General features: G+C 41.5%; 1 protein-coding gene across 1 annotated transcript in view; it reads left to right on the top strand.

The window, feature by feature from the left end:
- CLASP1 (cytoplasmic linker associated protein 1) overlaps nt 1-14,364 on the top strand; it is a 226,423-nt gene that overhangs the window by 33,534 nt on the left and 178,525 nt on the right. Inside the window, exon 2 of the mRNA XM_081312924.1 lies at nt 1,449-1,939. Coding sequence (XP_081169050.1) covers nt 1,745-1,939 — 195 coding nt within the window. The 5' untranslated portion in view covers nt 1,449-1,744. The remainder of the gene's footprint in view (nt 1-1,448; nt 1,940-14,364) is intronic.

The raw sequence follows: 14,364 nt of genomic DNA, 5'->3' as shown, positions 1-14,364 counted from the left end.
CGTGCACCTTTGGCGTCTAGTCATGCCGGCCACATGTTTATGTTTATTGGACTTATATACCGCCCTTCTCCCGTAGGACTCAGGGCGGTTCACAAGGTATTTAAAATAATACAAATTACAAAAGTTAAGAACAATTAAAATAATTAAATTTAGTCCTTGAATAAAATAAAACCCCTGTTAAACTCCAATTAAAACCCAATTAAAATAAAATTACAATTAAAATTCTCAGTCCTGGCCGGAAAGCTCAAAGAGCCAGGTCTTCAGGTCCCGGCGGAATGAGCGAAGGTCAGGGGCAGTCCTAAGCTCTACAGGCAGCTGGTTCCAAAGGGCAGGTGCACCCACAGAGAAGGCCCTCCCCCTGGGTGTTACCCGCCAGCAATCTTTTGCCGGCGGCACCCTGAGAAGGCCCTCCCTGTGGGAGCGCACAGGACGAAGGGAGCTTGATGCCGGCAGCAGGTGTTTCCTCAAATATCCCGGACCCAAGCCATTTAGGGCTTTATAGGTCATCACTAGCACCTTGAATCTCACCCGGAGGGCAACCAGAAGCCAATGCAGCTCGCGGAGCAGAGGTGTTACATGGGAGTATTGGGAAACCCCCATCACAACTCGCGTGGCTGCATTCTGCACCAGCTGAAGCCTGACCACGGAGATGTCCTCGGACAAGCGCTGGCTCTTCGGCTTTGAAACGGAGATGAGCACCGGCCCTTAGAGTCGGAAACGACTAGCACGCATGTGCCGGGGAACCTTTACCTTTACCTTTTTAGATGCTATCTGGGAGTGTTGCGAAAGATGTAACGCTCATGCCAGTGTATTGCTTGCCCTGCAGCAAGAGAAAGTTTCAGGATAGCATTCTGACATTCCTGATTATGGAGCATCTCCCACAGTATCAGTTAAGCCATGTTCTAAATCTGATGCTTGTTTTAGTATTTAGAAACCATCATCCAGTATTGATTTCTCTTAATACTATCCTAAACCTCGCTGTTCAGTATCTTGGTGGTGCCTTTTCTCCTCTTTTTCCCCCCTTGATGTAGTACCAGATTTGGATGCGTAGATCCTGTAGCAAAGCGTCTTCTCTATTTAAATATGGTTCCTGGTAGTCCATATTAGATTCATACTTTTGTTACTGAATAAAATGGGGTGATGTGTGTGTGTGTGTGCTTGTGTGTGTGTGTGCTTGCGCGCGTGCTTGCATTTTCTGAACACTTGACATCTTATTACACTAAAGCTTCATGCTTTAATTTTAAGACAGACTTCAGTACTACATAAGATACAAAAACACGCATGTTTTCAGTCCCCGTTTTTAGGGCCTTAATTAGTTGTCATAACTGAGTTGTAAGAGAACTGCAAGGGAAATCCAGCTTTTCTAAAAGGAAATTTGTGAATATGTGCAATGTGGATTTCTGCTCAATATCCGCCACTAACTTTTGCCTCTTTAAAATTTCTTTCAGGATGGACTGCTGATTTGGAAACCATCACAAACCTGGTCCTACAGCCCGGCTGGTCTGCTTTCTGCTGTATTTATCTATTACTAGTTATTTGAATTGAACTTTTAATAACCTGCCAGCTGCTCTTTAGACACACATGGTGCATTGTTGTCATTCCCAGAATCACATCTTTGAAATCCAGGACCTTGGTAACCTTCTTCAAACAAAGAGGCGACCTCAAGGATAATATCTGCAGGAGGACATTTCAAACCTGCCGCCCTCTAGTTTCTCTTCTGCCTCTGTCCTCTTTCTAGAACATTATGGAACCCACAATGGAGTCCTGCTTGATGCAGGTCCTGCAGAAAGATGTTGGGAAACGACTTCAGGTTGGCCAAGAACTGATAGATTATTTCTCAGATAGACAGAAATCTGCTGACCTTGAACATGATCAGACCATGCTGGATAAAATGGTTGATGGTCTTGCTACCTCGTGGGTAAATTCCAGCAATTATAAGGTAAGCTTGATTTGCAGAGACAGGAGTGTGAAGGGGGAGATCTTGTGTATTTGCACAGGGTCTTCAGTGGAACAATGAGTTCACATTGCAAATCCCTGGAGGCCCAGCACATTTCTTACTGATCCACAATAAGCCTTCATTTGTGGCATTTCCTCCCCATCCCCTTTGTTCTTATGAACACTCACACCAACTTGTAGGCATAGGCACTTTCCAATGAAAATTCAAAAAAAAAAAAGGAACTACGTAATTGAATTTGACAAGTTATTGGTTTTCTTTGCTGGGTGCTTGGGATGGTGATCCAAGCTGAACAGATAAAATATAGCGTGTGCACATGTGTGTGTGTGTCCTTGTTCAGGACTGGGGATCCAAGTTCAACTTTTTACAAAGTCATGGAGGCTAATTGACTGACTTTAATCAGTATTGTTGTACTGTAGGAACAGTTGGAGGAAGAAGCACTTTTCATGCTGACCCTTAGAAGAAATTTATAAATGTAATGAATTAAGTAGAGGATCAAAATAGTAACTGCCATATTTATTATTTTTTTGCCAAGAGACCATTTGCATAAAAAGAGTATGTATTTAAGATTAGAATGTTATATTTTAAAAGACATTGGGCTGTTCTTCAAAAGCTAATCTTACGTTGTCACCTCCTATTTTTCCTTTTAAAGTAATTATGCTGTATGTTTTCCTTCCTTCTCTTCTAACTTTATTGGTTGCTACAAACAATAATCTTAATAGGGTTCAAGTTAGGGTAATCAATTAAGTCCTATTGCTGGTTACAGGAGGAGAGACTGTAATAGCGTTTCCTGTAGCATACAATAACTTTGATAAATATTTTTCCACAGGGGAAGGTTATAGGATAATAGGAATCATTTTGAAAAAGTCCAAATAGGGAAGAATTTATTCTGTTACTAGTCAGACAGTGTCTGACATCAAGGATTCATAATTTTAATAGAACAGAGATTTTGCATTGTATGGTACAAATATCAGGCTAAGTATTACCTGAGTGACACACAACTGTGGGTGATGGGGGTCCTTAGATCCTTTTCAGGAGAATCTGCAATTTCCCAGATACTAACTGATTTGTAATTCCCAGCATCACTTATTGTCCGTACTGTCTGGTGCCGGTGAATATTATATTTATGCAAATCTGCAGCACCACATGTTTCTCATACCTGTTATAAAAAAAATTCTGGAGAATGTCAATATATATGGAGCCTGCTTTATCTCTGTGAAATAACTGAGTACTAGCCCACCGCTTAAATGGATTTCATTCTACAATTTATTCCTATTCTTGTTGCATTCTATGTGCATTAAAAGTGATATAAACACAAAGCATCAGAACTGACTTGTTCTATGAAGTGAACGCCAATAGAGGGGCAATTTGGGGTCAGAATTTGAACAGTTGATTAGGGTCTAGATTGAAAGTAAATCATATGAAGAGAGATGGAAGGAACTGGGTATATTTAGTGTTGAGAAAAGTTAATGGCAGGGGAATATGAGAGAGATTTGAAAGGTTGTCTTATAAAAGGTCAATCTGGCTTTCTTTTGTTGCAGAGTAATGAAGTTAAGATATAAGAAGGCAGAGGCTAATGGAGACTTAGGAAAACCTCTTCACAATGAGAGTGGTTTGACAGAAGAACCGGTGTTGGTGGGTCTCCATGCACTGTGCATGTCCAAGCAGAAAATAAGCAGCCATGTGTCTTTAGCTTTAGTTTGGACTTGGGTGCTGACCATGAGGTCAAACTGAATGATCAGGGTCCCTTCTAGTTCTATAACCCTGAAGCTAGCTTTGGTTGCTGAATTATCAGATGTAGCCTCTTTATTCACAGAAAAAGTGACAATAAAAGCTGTTCTCCCTCTTATAAAGGTTCTCTTTATGGCAGCATGAAATGAATAGTTTCTTCTCAAATTGGAATTTTGGACAGTCACCTGGAACAAACCGTATTAAATAATTCTGTCTGGCACTAAGACTTGGGCTTGGCTGTTTTGAAACTTAAACCTGATATTTGTCATACTTACAATATTTTGCAGTTGCTCTTGTCAGCATCATTAAATTGTTATAAAAGCCATTGAGTCAGACTCGTATTTTATCTAGTCTTGTATCTCTTCCTGGGAACAGCAACTACAGTTTTAGGTAGCTATTCCCATCCCAACTAATTTTATTTTTTAAAAAAAAAGAAAAGAAAAAGAAAAGAAAGATGTTGAAACTCAGTCAAGGTCTTTCTTACATTTTAATCACACCTTGTACTGCTGATCATCTTTTAATGTTAATTCAGCTTTGAATTTTATGCATATCATGAGCAATGCCGAATGAAAACCGCTTCTATGGTTACAAATTTCCGATGAGTTTGGTGTATCTGTCTCACAATCTCAGACTAAAAATGTCCTTATAAATAAATAAAGTGACAGTCCTCCTATCTGAGTCTCCCCTGCTGATATTTGAGATGAAAATGGGCATTTAAGGAGAGTTCAAAAGCAGGGGGCCCAGCAGTTGTATAATAGCCCTAGTAGAATTTCAGGAAGACTGTCACAGCGAGAAAAGAAAAAAAATGTACTGTAGCTTTAGGTCCATCTGAAGCACACAGTTCTTCCCCTGGAAAGATAACAGCATGGGATCTTTAAGCATTGGTCACTGGCATATGGGCCCTATCTATAACTACTCAGTTATCAAATTCTTTGTGGCAAATGCTACAGTTGTTAAACACCTATTTTTTCCATGGAATCAACAGTGCTGTAAATTAGGGTTATGAAGATGCAACTCCTTTATAATGCAGATAAGTTAAGTTTATCCCACAGTAAAAAGACTACATGATTTATCTTATGGCTAAAGATACTGTATTTTAAGTAAGTTAAATCCCAAAGGTTCAAAAACGTTAACGGATACACTGCTGGTTGTAGGCACCTCAATGTGGCCTTCGCTAATCTACTCTCTCCTGAGAGGGTTTGAATTGTAGCATTCTGAATCTCGGATATGGATAAAGATGGTAAGGGTTGGGAAAGTGGGTCTTAACCCATACAGTGAGAGTGAAAACTGACACAAAACAAGGTGGCTGTTGCTGGAAAAAATATATTCCAATCTTGTATTTTGAACATAAAAAACGCCACGTCTATATATCTTTCATTTCCATTGTCACAAACTGCTTTCTGAAAAACAATTGTTAGAAAAATATAATGAAAAAGTACTTCCTTTAAGAAATCAAGTTGTATTTTTACAACTGATGCATACAATGTAAGGAAACACTATATATACTCCAAGAGTGCATAAACAGACTCAAATTTTTAACCAAAATACAGTGAGAAATGTGGTTTGCCCTATTTGTGGGTGGCACATTTTTCATGCTATTTTGATTAAAAATTCAAGGGTCAGTTTATCTGTGAGTACATATGGTAAAATGTCCCTTGTCTGATACAAAGGGGAATTTTTTTTTTGAATGCCTTAGAATAATAGTGTCCTGTCACAAGCTGTGGCCGCAAAAGCAAATGCAGAAGAGTAGGACGGGGTCTTTGGAAAGTACATTGCATCTTATAGATGTTTAGAGCAAAACCTTTGAAAATATCATAGACGTTTCTATAATTAATTCTTCTATTTTTTAAAAAAATCCATTCTTTTATCAGTCTTATAAATAATTTAGGGTGGCAGACTTATCTAATGCTCCTTCCTCCTGTTTACCCCACAACAACATCCTGCGATGTGTGTTGGGCTGCAGGAGAGTAACTGACCCAAAGTCACCCAGCTGCTTTCATGTCTGAAGGCGGAACTGGAACTCGCAGTCTCCTGGTTTTTAGCTTGGCGCCTTACCCGCTAGCTTGCTATAAGTCACTTTTTGCAGGGCATTCAAACAGGTAGTTGTGTGCCTTTATTGCTAAGGGTGATTGTGTAAGGAGCCACGCGTTCATTCCTGCGTGTCTGTAAAAATGTACAATTGCAAAAACTGCCTTCGACAGGCTGCATCAAGTGGGAAGGAAAAAAAAAACCCGCCTGCACCATGCAAATGTGGAGTCTGATGCTGGTTTTGTTCTTTGGAGAGGCTTGTAAAGACCCTTGGCAGTGAGCGTTGCATGAGAAGCAGAGTTAAGTAAACAAAGATTGGCATTCTGTATTCTTGTGCATGGCTGGAGGTTGATTCTGCCTTCTATAACTAGAGGAGGAGCAGATGGTTCAAGCTTATTTTAAAATGCAGGGTCTATTAAAACAGCAAGCCGATAACAATCATTTGGCAGTTTAAGAAGTCTACTTTCTGAAGCAGGCTTTTCATTCTGTGGAAGTCCAGTGGACGAAATGAGCAGAACGTTGTTAGAAGCAATAATAGGGAAAAGGCAGTGTTTTATCTCTTCTCATAGGTTTTTTTTTCCTCTTGAGAAAACAGGTGGTTATAACTTTTTAATTGTGAAGTATGGAGGAAGAAGGAAACTGCTGTGCAGAAGAAATGCACGCATTTTGATTTCAGTTGATGTAATATTGTGATAATTATCCTAAATTTTTTTTTATTACTGTTATCCCTTAAATTGGATATCCTTAGACCAGGGGTGTCAAACTGCCGCGCTCACCCCATTGCCGGCAATGCAAAAAGAGTCATGATACGTGGCAACAGGTCATGTGACGTGGTGAGTTTGACACCCGTGTCTTAGACCATGCCCTTAGCAATATGACTGATGGGATAACTGTTGATCTGCAGTCCTCAGTCTTAATTACATTTAAACATTATGCTTGATCATGTTTTGTTTTAACCACTGCTTTTCTGATCATCTGCATGATTTGATTCACATTAAAATTAAAGCGAGGGCATAAAGCATAATTGACAAAGCAGAGTAGCTGTGTTGATGCAGCTCGGCAATCTCCGATGTATCATAAACACAGTCATAAAACAAATGCTGGGTGATTCAAAGTTACGCTAGACTTCAGGTTAGAAATACAGATTTATTTATTTATTTATTTATTTATTTATTTATTTATTTATTTATTTATTTATTTATTTATTTATTTATTTATTTATTTGTTTTTATAAACCGCCCTTCTCCCGAGGGACTCGGGGTGGTGTACAGAATAAGGTAGGCATACAGAATGAACAATAGTGAAAAAAACAATAGTAAAATACAAACTGGGACCCCAATTAGAGCTATCAGGCCAGGCCGGACTGCTGGAACAGGTAAGTTTTTAATTCGCGCCGGAAGGTGCGGAGGTCGGGGGCCATCCGGATTTCGGTTGGTAAGCTGTTCCAGAGGGCTGGCGCACCCACTGAGAATGCCCTCCCCCTGGGGGCCACCAGCCGACATTCCTTGAGCGGTGGCACCCTGAGGAGGCCCTCTCTGTGGGAGCGCACAGGACGGTGGGGTGGTGACATTGGCAGAAGGTGCTCCCGTAGGTAGTCCGGACCCATGCCATGTAGGGCTTTGTATGTCATTGTTAGCACCTTGAACTTCACACGGAAGGCAACTGGAAGCCAGTGCAGCGCACGGAGGAGAGGTGTGATATGGGAGTATCGGGAGGCTCCCAAGAGTGTCCGTGCCGCTGCACTTTGCACCAGTTGAAGCTTCCGAGTGGATCTCAAGGGCAGCCCCATGTAGAGAGCGTTACAATAGTCTAGGCGAGAGGTCACAAGAGCATGGGTGACTGTACGTAAGGCATCCAGGTCCAGATAAGGCCGTAATTGGCGAACTAGTCGAACCCGGGAGAAGGCCCCCTTGGTCACAGCTCCTATGTGATCTTCCAGGGAGAGCTGCGAGTCAAGGAGGACACCCAGGTTGCGGGCCCTATCAACAGGGGGTAGTAACTTGTCTCCGATGTTAAGGGATGGGATGATCTGAGTATCCTGGCTTGCCGGTACGTACAGCCATTCAGTCTTGTCCGGGTTCAGTTGAAGCCTGTTCCTCCCCATCCATTCCCGGACCGCTTTCAGGCAGCGGGACATCACGTCGAGGGCATCACTGATGTTGTTTGGAGTTGAGATGAAAAGCTGGGTGTCATCAGCATACTGATGGTACCCTACTCCAAAGCTGCGAATGATCTCGCCCAGCGGTTTCATGTAGATGTTGAACAGGAGAGGCGAGAGGACCGACCCCTGAGGGACTCCGCAAGCGAGAGGCCTCGGGGTCGACCTCTGTCCCCCTGCCAACACCGACTGCGAGCGACCCTGGAGAAAGGAGGAGAACCAACGCAGAACCGTGCCTCCCACTCCCAGTCCCCTGAGGCGTCGCAGTAAGATACCATGGTCGATGGTATCGAAAGCCGCCGAGAGGTCTAATAAGACTAGATATATATACAGATATATACAGATGCAAAAATTACATAGGTTCATTAAAAAATGGAATGGTAAACAAACCTACTAGATGGAATATTTTGAATTTTAATTCAAAATAAGCTGCCTTGACCTCTGTGGAAGTGTTCCTACCAAGTAGAAAGGCCTCTATTTTGAGGTTGAAATATGGGGATTTTGAGGTCAGAACGCCTTAAATGAAGTTGGAACAGTGTTGGAACACTTCTGTGGAGACTGCACAGCCTTTTATTAAGTACAGTGCACCTCTATTTATAACTCATTCTAAGTGAAAAATTATCCCCTATGGAAGATTTTTTAAGCCTCTATCTATGCTAAGTGAGTGTGTAGACAGCTATCTAAAGTAGCACTTCTCTGAAGATGTTAATGCAGCTGTTGTGATTTTATGTGCATTTGCATGAAGCACAATTTGCTGGTGCAGTTTGCATTTGGTGTAATTTTTCCAGGAGTTCCTGACCTAATTTCTCAGTACTTGCTTTAAAAAGTAAAAGACAAACGTATGCATTTCACTGACACAATGTGTGGGTATGTGTGTAATATAGCAGCCTCCTTCATTTACCAGTATGGTTCCTTTGCTCTTGTTCATCATCCGTTTGTGATTGGGACAAAGCACTAACAACAATCCCAAATTGGTTTAAATCCATTAAAGTTTTTCACTAAATGCTTCCTTTCCCCACCCTCAATTTTCTATATACAGTACTAGACCAGGGGGCAGCTCTGTTGTGAAGTAATGTGAAATTGTTGCTTTAGGCAGTAAGGGTGGGTGCCATCATGATGCTATCATTTTGACATTTTTGTTTTAAGGGGCAAATGTTTTCTAAAGGTGCCAAGGCGAATATATATCTTTGGGATGCCTGAAATCTGCGACTCCACACCCTTTTGTGTACTTTTTGACTTGTTTATTGCTTTGCTATATCTGTAATATCCAGTAACTTAATCTTCCTGAGGTTAGACTGGTATTATCAATATGAGGAGTGCCACAGGGAGGGTAACTGGCATTCAAGTGGAGCTATAGCAGCTGGACTCTGTCAGAGCCAATATTAATTTGAAGCCCGTCTTACAAATTTATTGAGCTATTTAAGAAAGTGGGCTGTTACGCTTTATCTCGCAAGAAGGGCCAAACAATAAACAGCAACATGGATGCCTTTTAGTAGCAGCTTATGGAAGGGGTTGGGTGTGGAGGAGAGACAGGGCGGGAAAATTACCTGTGGACAGTTTCAAATGTGCAGGAAAACAAGCATTTGCTTCTAAGAAGGAGCCAAGTAGACAACTTGTTCAAAGCAACTGGTCCTAAAAGCTTGCACACATGACGATAGTGGAGTTGATTTTACTTACTTACTTATTTATTTTTAAAAAAGGATTACAAGTAGTCCTCGCGTTATGGCCGTTCATTCAGTGACCATTTGAAGTTACAGCTGTGCTGAACAAGCGGTCCCTGTGCCTGGTCTCTGAAGTCATGAAAATTCAGGTGCAACGTGTTCTGAATATTTCAGCTTGCAGACTGTACATTTCTCAGGGAAAGTTATATGAAAGCAAAGAGAATGTCCTTGTGCCCAAAGAGTAGAAGGTGACCTTTATCTGCCATTTTTAATGAGTGTACTGAAGCTGTATGTGGGGGAACTGTAAGACTTTATCTTTCTTTACAGAAGAAGATAAAGGGGGATAGAAACCTCAATGTTCTCAATTGTTAGAGTCACAGGAAAAAGGCCTTTTCTCACTTATTACCTGATTTATTTGCTGCAAAAGTTTTAGCCCCAATTGAGTTTCAAGTATAATGTGAATTTCAATTTACCGGTATTTGCTTTCTCATCTTCATCCCAAACAAACTTTCAATATAATTTCTGGGAAATGTTACCTTCAACATGAAACTTTTTAGTTTTGTAGATTTGACACATAAATATCTCTTGGAAGAGTATGATATTTTTATACAACAACAAGTGTTTTTGAGATTTTGGACTGACAGTATGATTCTTGTCCTTGTAATTAATAAGAGAAATAGAATGCTGATTTCCAGAATTCAGAAGTAACTCTTAAGGGGACATAAAAAATAAACATGGCTTTGTGAAGGAGGCCTTTGGTCTATTGCAGTGGTGGCAAACCTATGGCATGTGTGCCAGAGGCAGCACTCTGAGCCCTCTCTGTGGGCACACGTGCTGTCACCCCAGCCCCGCCTCCCCCCCCGAACCGCTTCTTACCAGCAGCTCCCCCCGGAGGAGAGTAGCCCCCGGGAATGGCCCGCATGGAGCAGCGCAGCCAAGGACATGGCAGCTGGGCAGCAGGGACAAGACTCCCCCCTTGCACCCCGATGTACGCAGATGATGCTGCGGGGTGCAGGTGGAGGGTGTGGCTGCCATGGCGCTGTAGGGCCGCCTGGGCAATGGGCGGGCCATGTAGGCGGTGGGCGGCCCTGCGGGGTGGGCGGGGGCAGAGCAGTTATGGCATGGGTGGAACAGGGGCAGGGCCGGGGGTGGGTTGGGGTGGTTTTTGGACACTCGATCTCTAAAAGGTTTACCATCACTGGTCTATTGTGATCATCTGAATTCAATAGGATGAGTGTGCAGAACTGTGTATTCTAATATGTTCTATATACTTTTCAAATAAGTTAATATGAAGGAATATGTGCCTTTTTTTAGGGGCTTGTGCAGCAACTTGAAATTTCCCCAAAATATTGAAACACATATCATGACATCATGGTTCAAGTTCTGCCCCTCATGCAGTTGCATCCAATATTGCAATATAAATAGGAAAGACAGGGGTGGGGATGGGGCTAGGGTACTTTGTATATTGAACTATATATACAATAAATTATTATGCACAGTCTCTTTTTCTTCAATTCAACTGAAGGCCACAGTCTTCTCATTTGGGATAGCTTACACCATATTATCATGCCCTGATTTACAAGGCTTCACTAATAGTCCAAGGATGCACTCTTACTGTTGAAATCAAAATACAAGCTATAATTCCCGGTTAGTCTAATTCTGATTAAGCAGACATTTTTTTCCAGCAGCCAGGGTTCTGAAAATATTTGTTGGGTTCATGCAGGAATTGGGCTTTCCAATGAGATAAATTCCTGGCTTCCATTTGAGTGTGGTCAGAACCATCCAATTCTGATTACAGGAGTAAGGGGGATTTGAGCGTTTGTAAGTAATTTTATGAAACATTACAAGTAGAAAGATAAAAATGAATATTAACTAATAAAAATAAAAAAGAACAAAAAGAAAATAGAAAAGCAAGCAAAAATAAGAATATAGTAAAGAAAGATATAAAGAAATGACATCACCTTTCATCATGTAGAAACACTTTTATTAACTTATCGCCTTCTCTTAAAATAGAATAAATGCTACCTTCTTATATCTATCTCATTTCTTATCTATAAACAAGTCTTTTAAACCTAATCATTTTAAGGTTAGAATTGTTAAATTTAGAATTATGGTTGGTATGATTATGTTTAACTTAGAGTAACAGATTACTTGATTATATATTTGTATCTGTACTGAGGAAAGTCAGAAGTCACTTAACAGAAATTTTGGGCTCAACTGTGGTCGTAAGTTGAGGATTACCTGTATGATTGCCATCCTAGATACTGCAAACTCTGCTTGGTACTCATGGGGGTGATTGTTCTAAAATGTATTTTGTGCATTTATTAAATAAAATTTAGAAAGCATTTGAAAAAAATTAAGAAACAGCCTACTTTCTACAGCAGAGGTCTTCTACTAGTCCAGCCCGTTGCTCAAGCAGAACATTCTATACTATTCCAGAAAAAGGGTGCCCAATCTCTTCTTAAAAACCTCTAGTGATGGAGCACCAAGCACAGCTTCTGGAGGCAAGCTGTTCCAATGATTAATAGCAAGCAGATCATTATTCTTATATAATTTTATATTGTCTATCGCAGAGAAAGACAACCTGACGCTCTCCAGATGTTTGGGACTACTGTTCATTTCATGTCTGATCACTGGCCATGCTGATTAAGCCTGATAGAAGTTGTCTAAAACATCTGTAAAGACCCAGCATTTGGTCTATCTATCTAGGAGCCCTTCCCCTCCCCCCCTTTATCTAGTGGAGACATCAGAGATCAAGCAAGCTGTGTATGAAAACTGCAAGGTCTGAATGAGCTACTGTCTCCTTGGATACAACAAAAGAGAAAGAGGAAAATCGAAGCTTAAATGTTAGAAGCCATGATATAATTTCAAATTTTAGTTTGACATTTAAATAAGAATTAAAAAACACACACATTTGTTTACGGTATTAAAAAATTACCCTTTAGCTCCAGCGTAAGCGACTTCTTGCCAAGCTTACATCATAAATTTTACAGATAGTTCCCGACTTAAAACAATTTGCTTAGCAACCGTTTGAAGGTACAGTAGTGCTGAAAGAAAACGATTTATGATAAGTCCTTGTACTTACGACCACAGCAGTGTCCCCATGGTCACATGATTGCAGTTTGGGCACTTCACACTGGCAGGTACTTACAACGATTGCAGCGTCCGGGGTGTGTGTCACATGATTGCTATTTGCAACCTTCCCAATTGGCTTCCGACTAGCAAAGCCAGTTTGCTTAACGACCACATCATTTACTTAATAACCATGGCAAAAAAGTCATAAAATTGTGTTTGACTCACTTAACAACCCACATAAGTGTTAACAACCCACATAAGTGGCAGACATTCCAATTCCAATTGTCATAATTTTGAAGATTACTTTTATTTCAACTTCTTTGATGCCAGATCAAAGGTAATTAAATATCTATCATCTATCTATCTATCTATCTATCTATCTATCTATCTATCTATCTATCTGGTAGGATTGCTGACAAGATAATGAGAACTTAGCAGATTAAGCATTCATTTTTCAGTTGGGGTGTTGAATCTGTTTGCTCTCTGCTACCAAATTTTATTCATACAAAATGACATACAATAGGGTGGCATTCTCTATTGGGAAAAATTGAAAATCTATACTCCCTCTATCTCTAGTTTGTACAAATTGTGAAGATATATCAAATTTGTTTTGATTCCTTAATATATTTGATATTTACCCCCCAAAAAAGAGAGGTCTTTTTTCACTCTTAAATGACAATTTATCTTTTAAAATAAGAAGGTTCTTTGTGATGTGCTGAGAAAATAACAGAAGCAGGAAATGAGTTCTTCTGTTTTAGCATTTAATTTAAGCGTTTCTTTTAGGAAGAGGTCATTTTAAATTTAGGCTTATCTTCCTTTCAGGTAAATAAGGAATTTTTTTTGCTCTTGCTAGCATTGCAGAACCATTTTTCTGGCTTCTGAATTCCTGTCAGGCATTATCAATATAATTACCGTATATACTTGAGTATAAGCCGAATTTTTCAGCCCACTTTTTGGGCTGAAAAACTCCACTTCGGCTTATACTCCAGTCAACAAAAAAAAAGAACTGTCCCTTCGTTCGGAACAGGCTGCTGAGAGAAGGGAGCGGCAGAGCCTTGCAGAGCTGGCGGCAGTCCAGCGTTGTTTCTCCCCCTCGTGCGTGCGTGTGTGTGTCAGACCCACGGGAATGGCTGGTAGGGAAGCGGCATTCCGGCATTCCCCCCCTTCCTGTGTGTCGAGCCCACGGGGCTTGACACACAGAGAAACGCAAATGCCGGACGGCCGCCACCTTTACTAGCCATTCCTGCGGGTCTGACACACACACACACACACACACACACACACACGCACGAGGGGGAGCACGAAGGGGAGAAACAACGCTGGACTGCCGCCACCTCTGCCAGCCCTGCAAGCCTCTGCCGCCCCGGCGTTGGTCGAGCTCTTCGGAGCCGGCAGAGAATCTCCCGCAGGAGGAGGTCACGGCTTTCTCTCTTGCTTCGGACTGCAAGGATTTAAACTCCAGGAACAAATCCCGATGGAAGTTTTTTTTAAAAAAATACTCCTCCGGGTCGGACAGGGGACCGAGGCTGAGGTGTAGGGGTAGTGGGGGGGGGGTCGCGGACATAGATGGGCTCAAGTGGAAGCCAAGCAGCCCTCCCGAATCTGGGCTTCTGGACGGAGCAGCCGGTGGTGCGTTTCAAAAAGCAGAAAAGTTGGATTTTGAACATTTCAGAGGCCGTGGGTCAAGCAGGCTACGCTTCCCCGGGCGCTGCAACGGCACCCGTTTTCCCCGGCGAGTTTTCCCTACCTGGCCCCTG

Source organism: Vipera berus, assembly GCF_964194415.1.
Source record: "Vipera berus genome assembly, chromosome: 1".
Lineage (NCBI taxonomy): Eukaryota > Metazoa > Chordata > Lepidosauria > Squamata > Viperidae > Vipera > Vipera berus.
The sequence above is the reverse complement of the archived record's forward strand: the minus strand, read 5'-3'. Positions and strand labels throughout refer to the sequence as shown.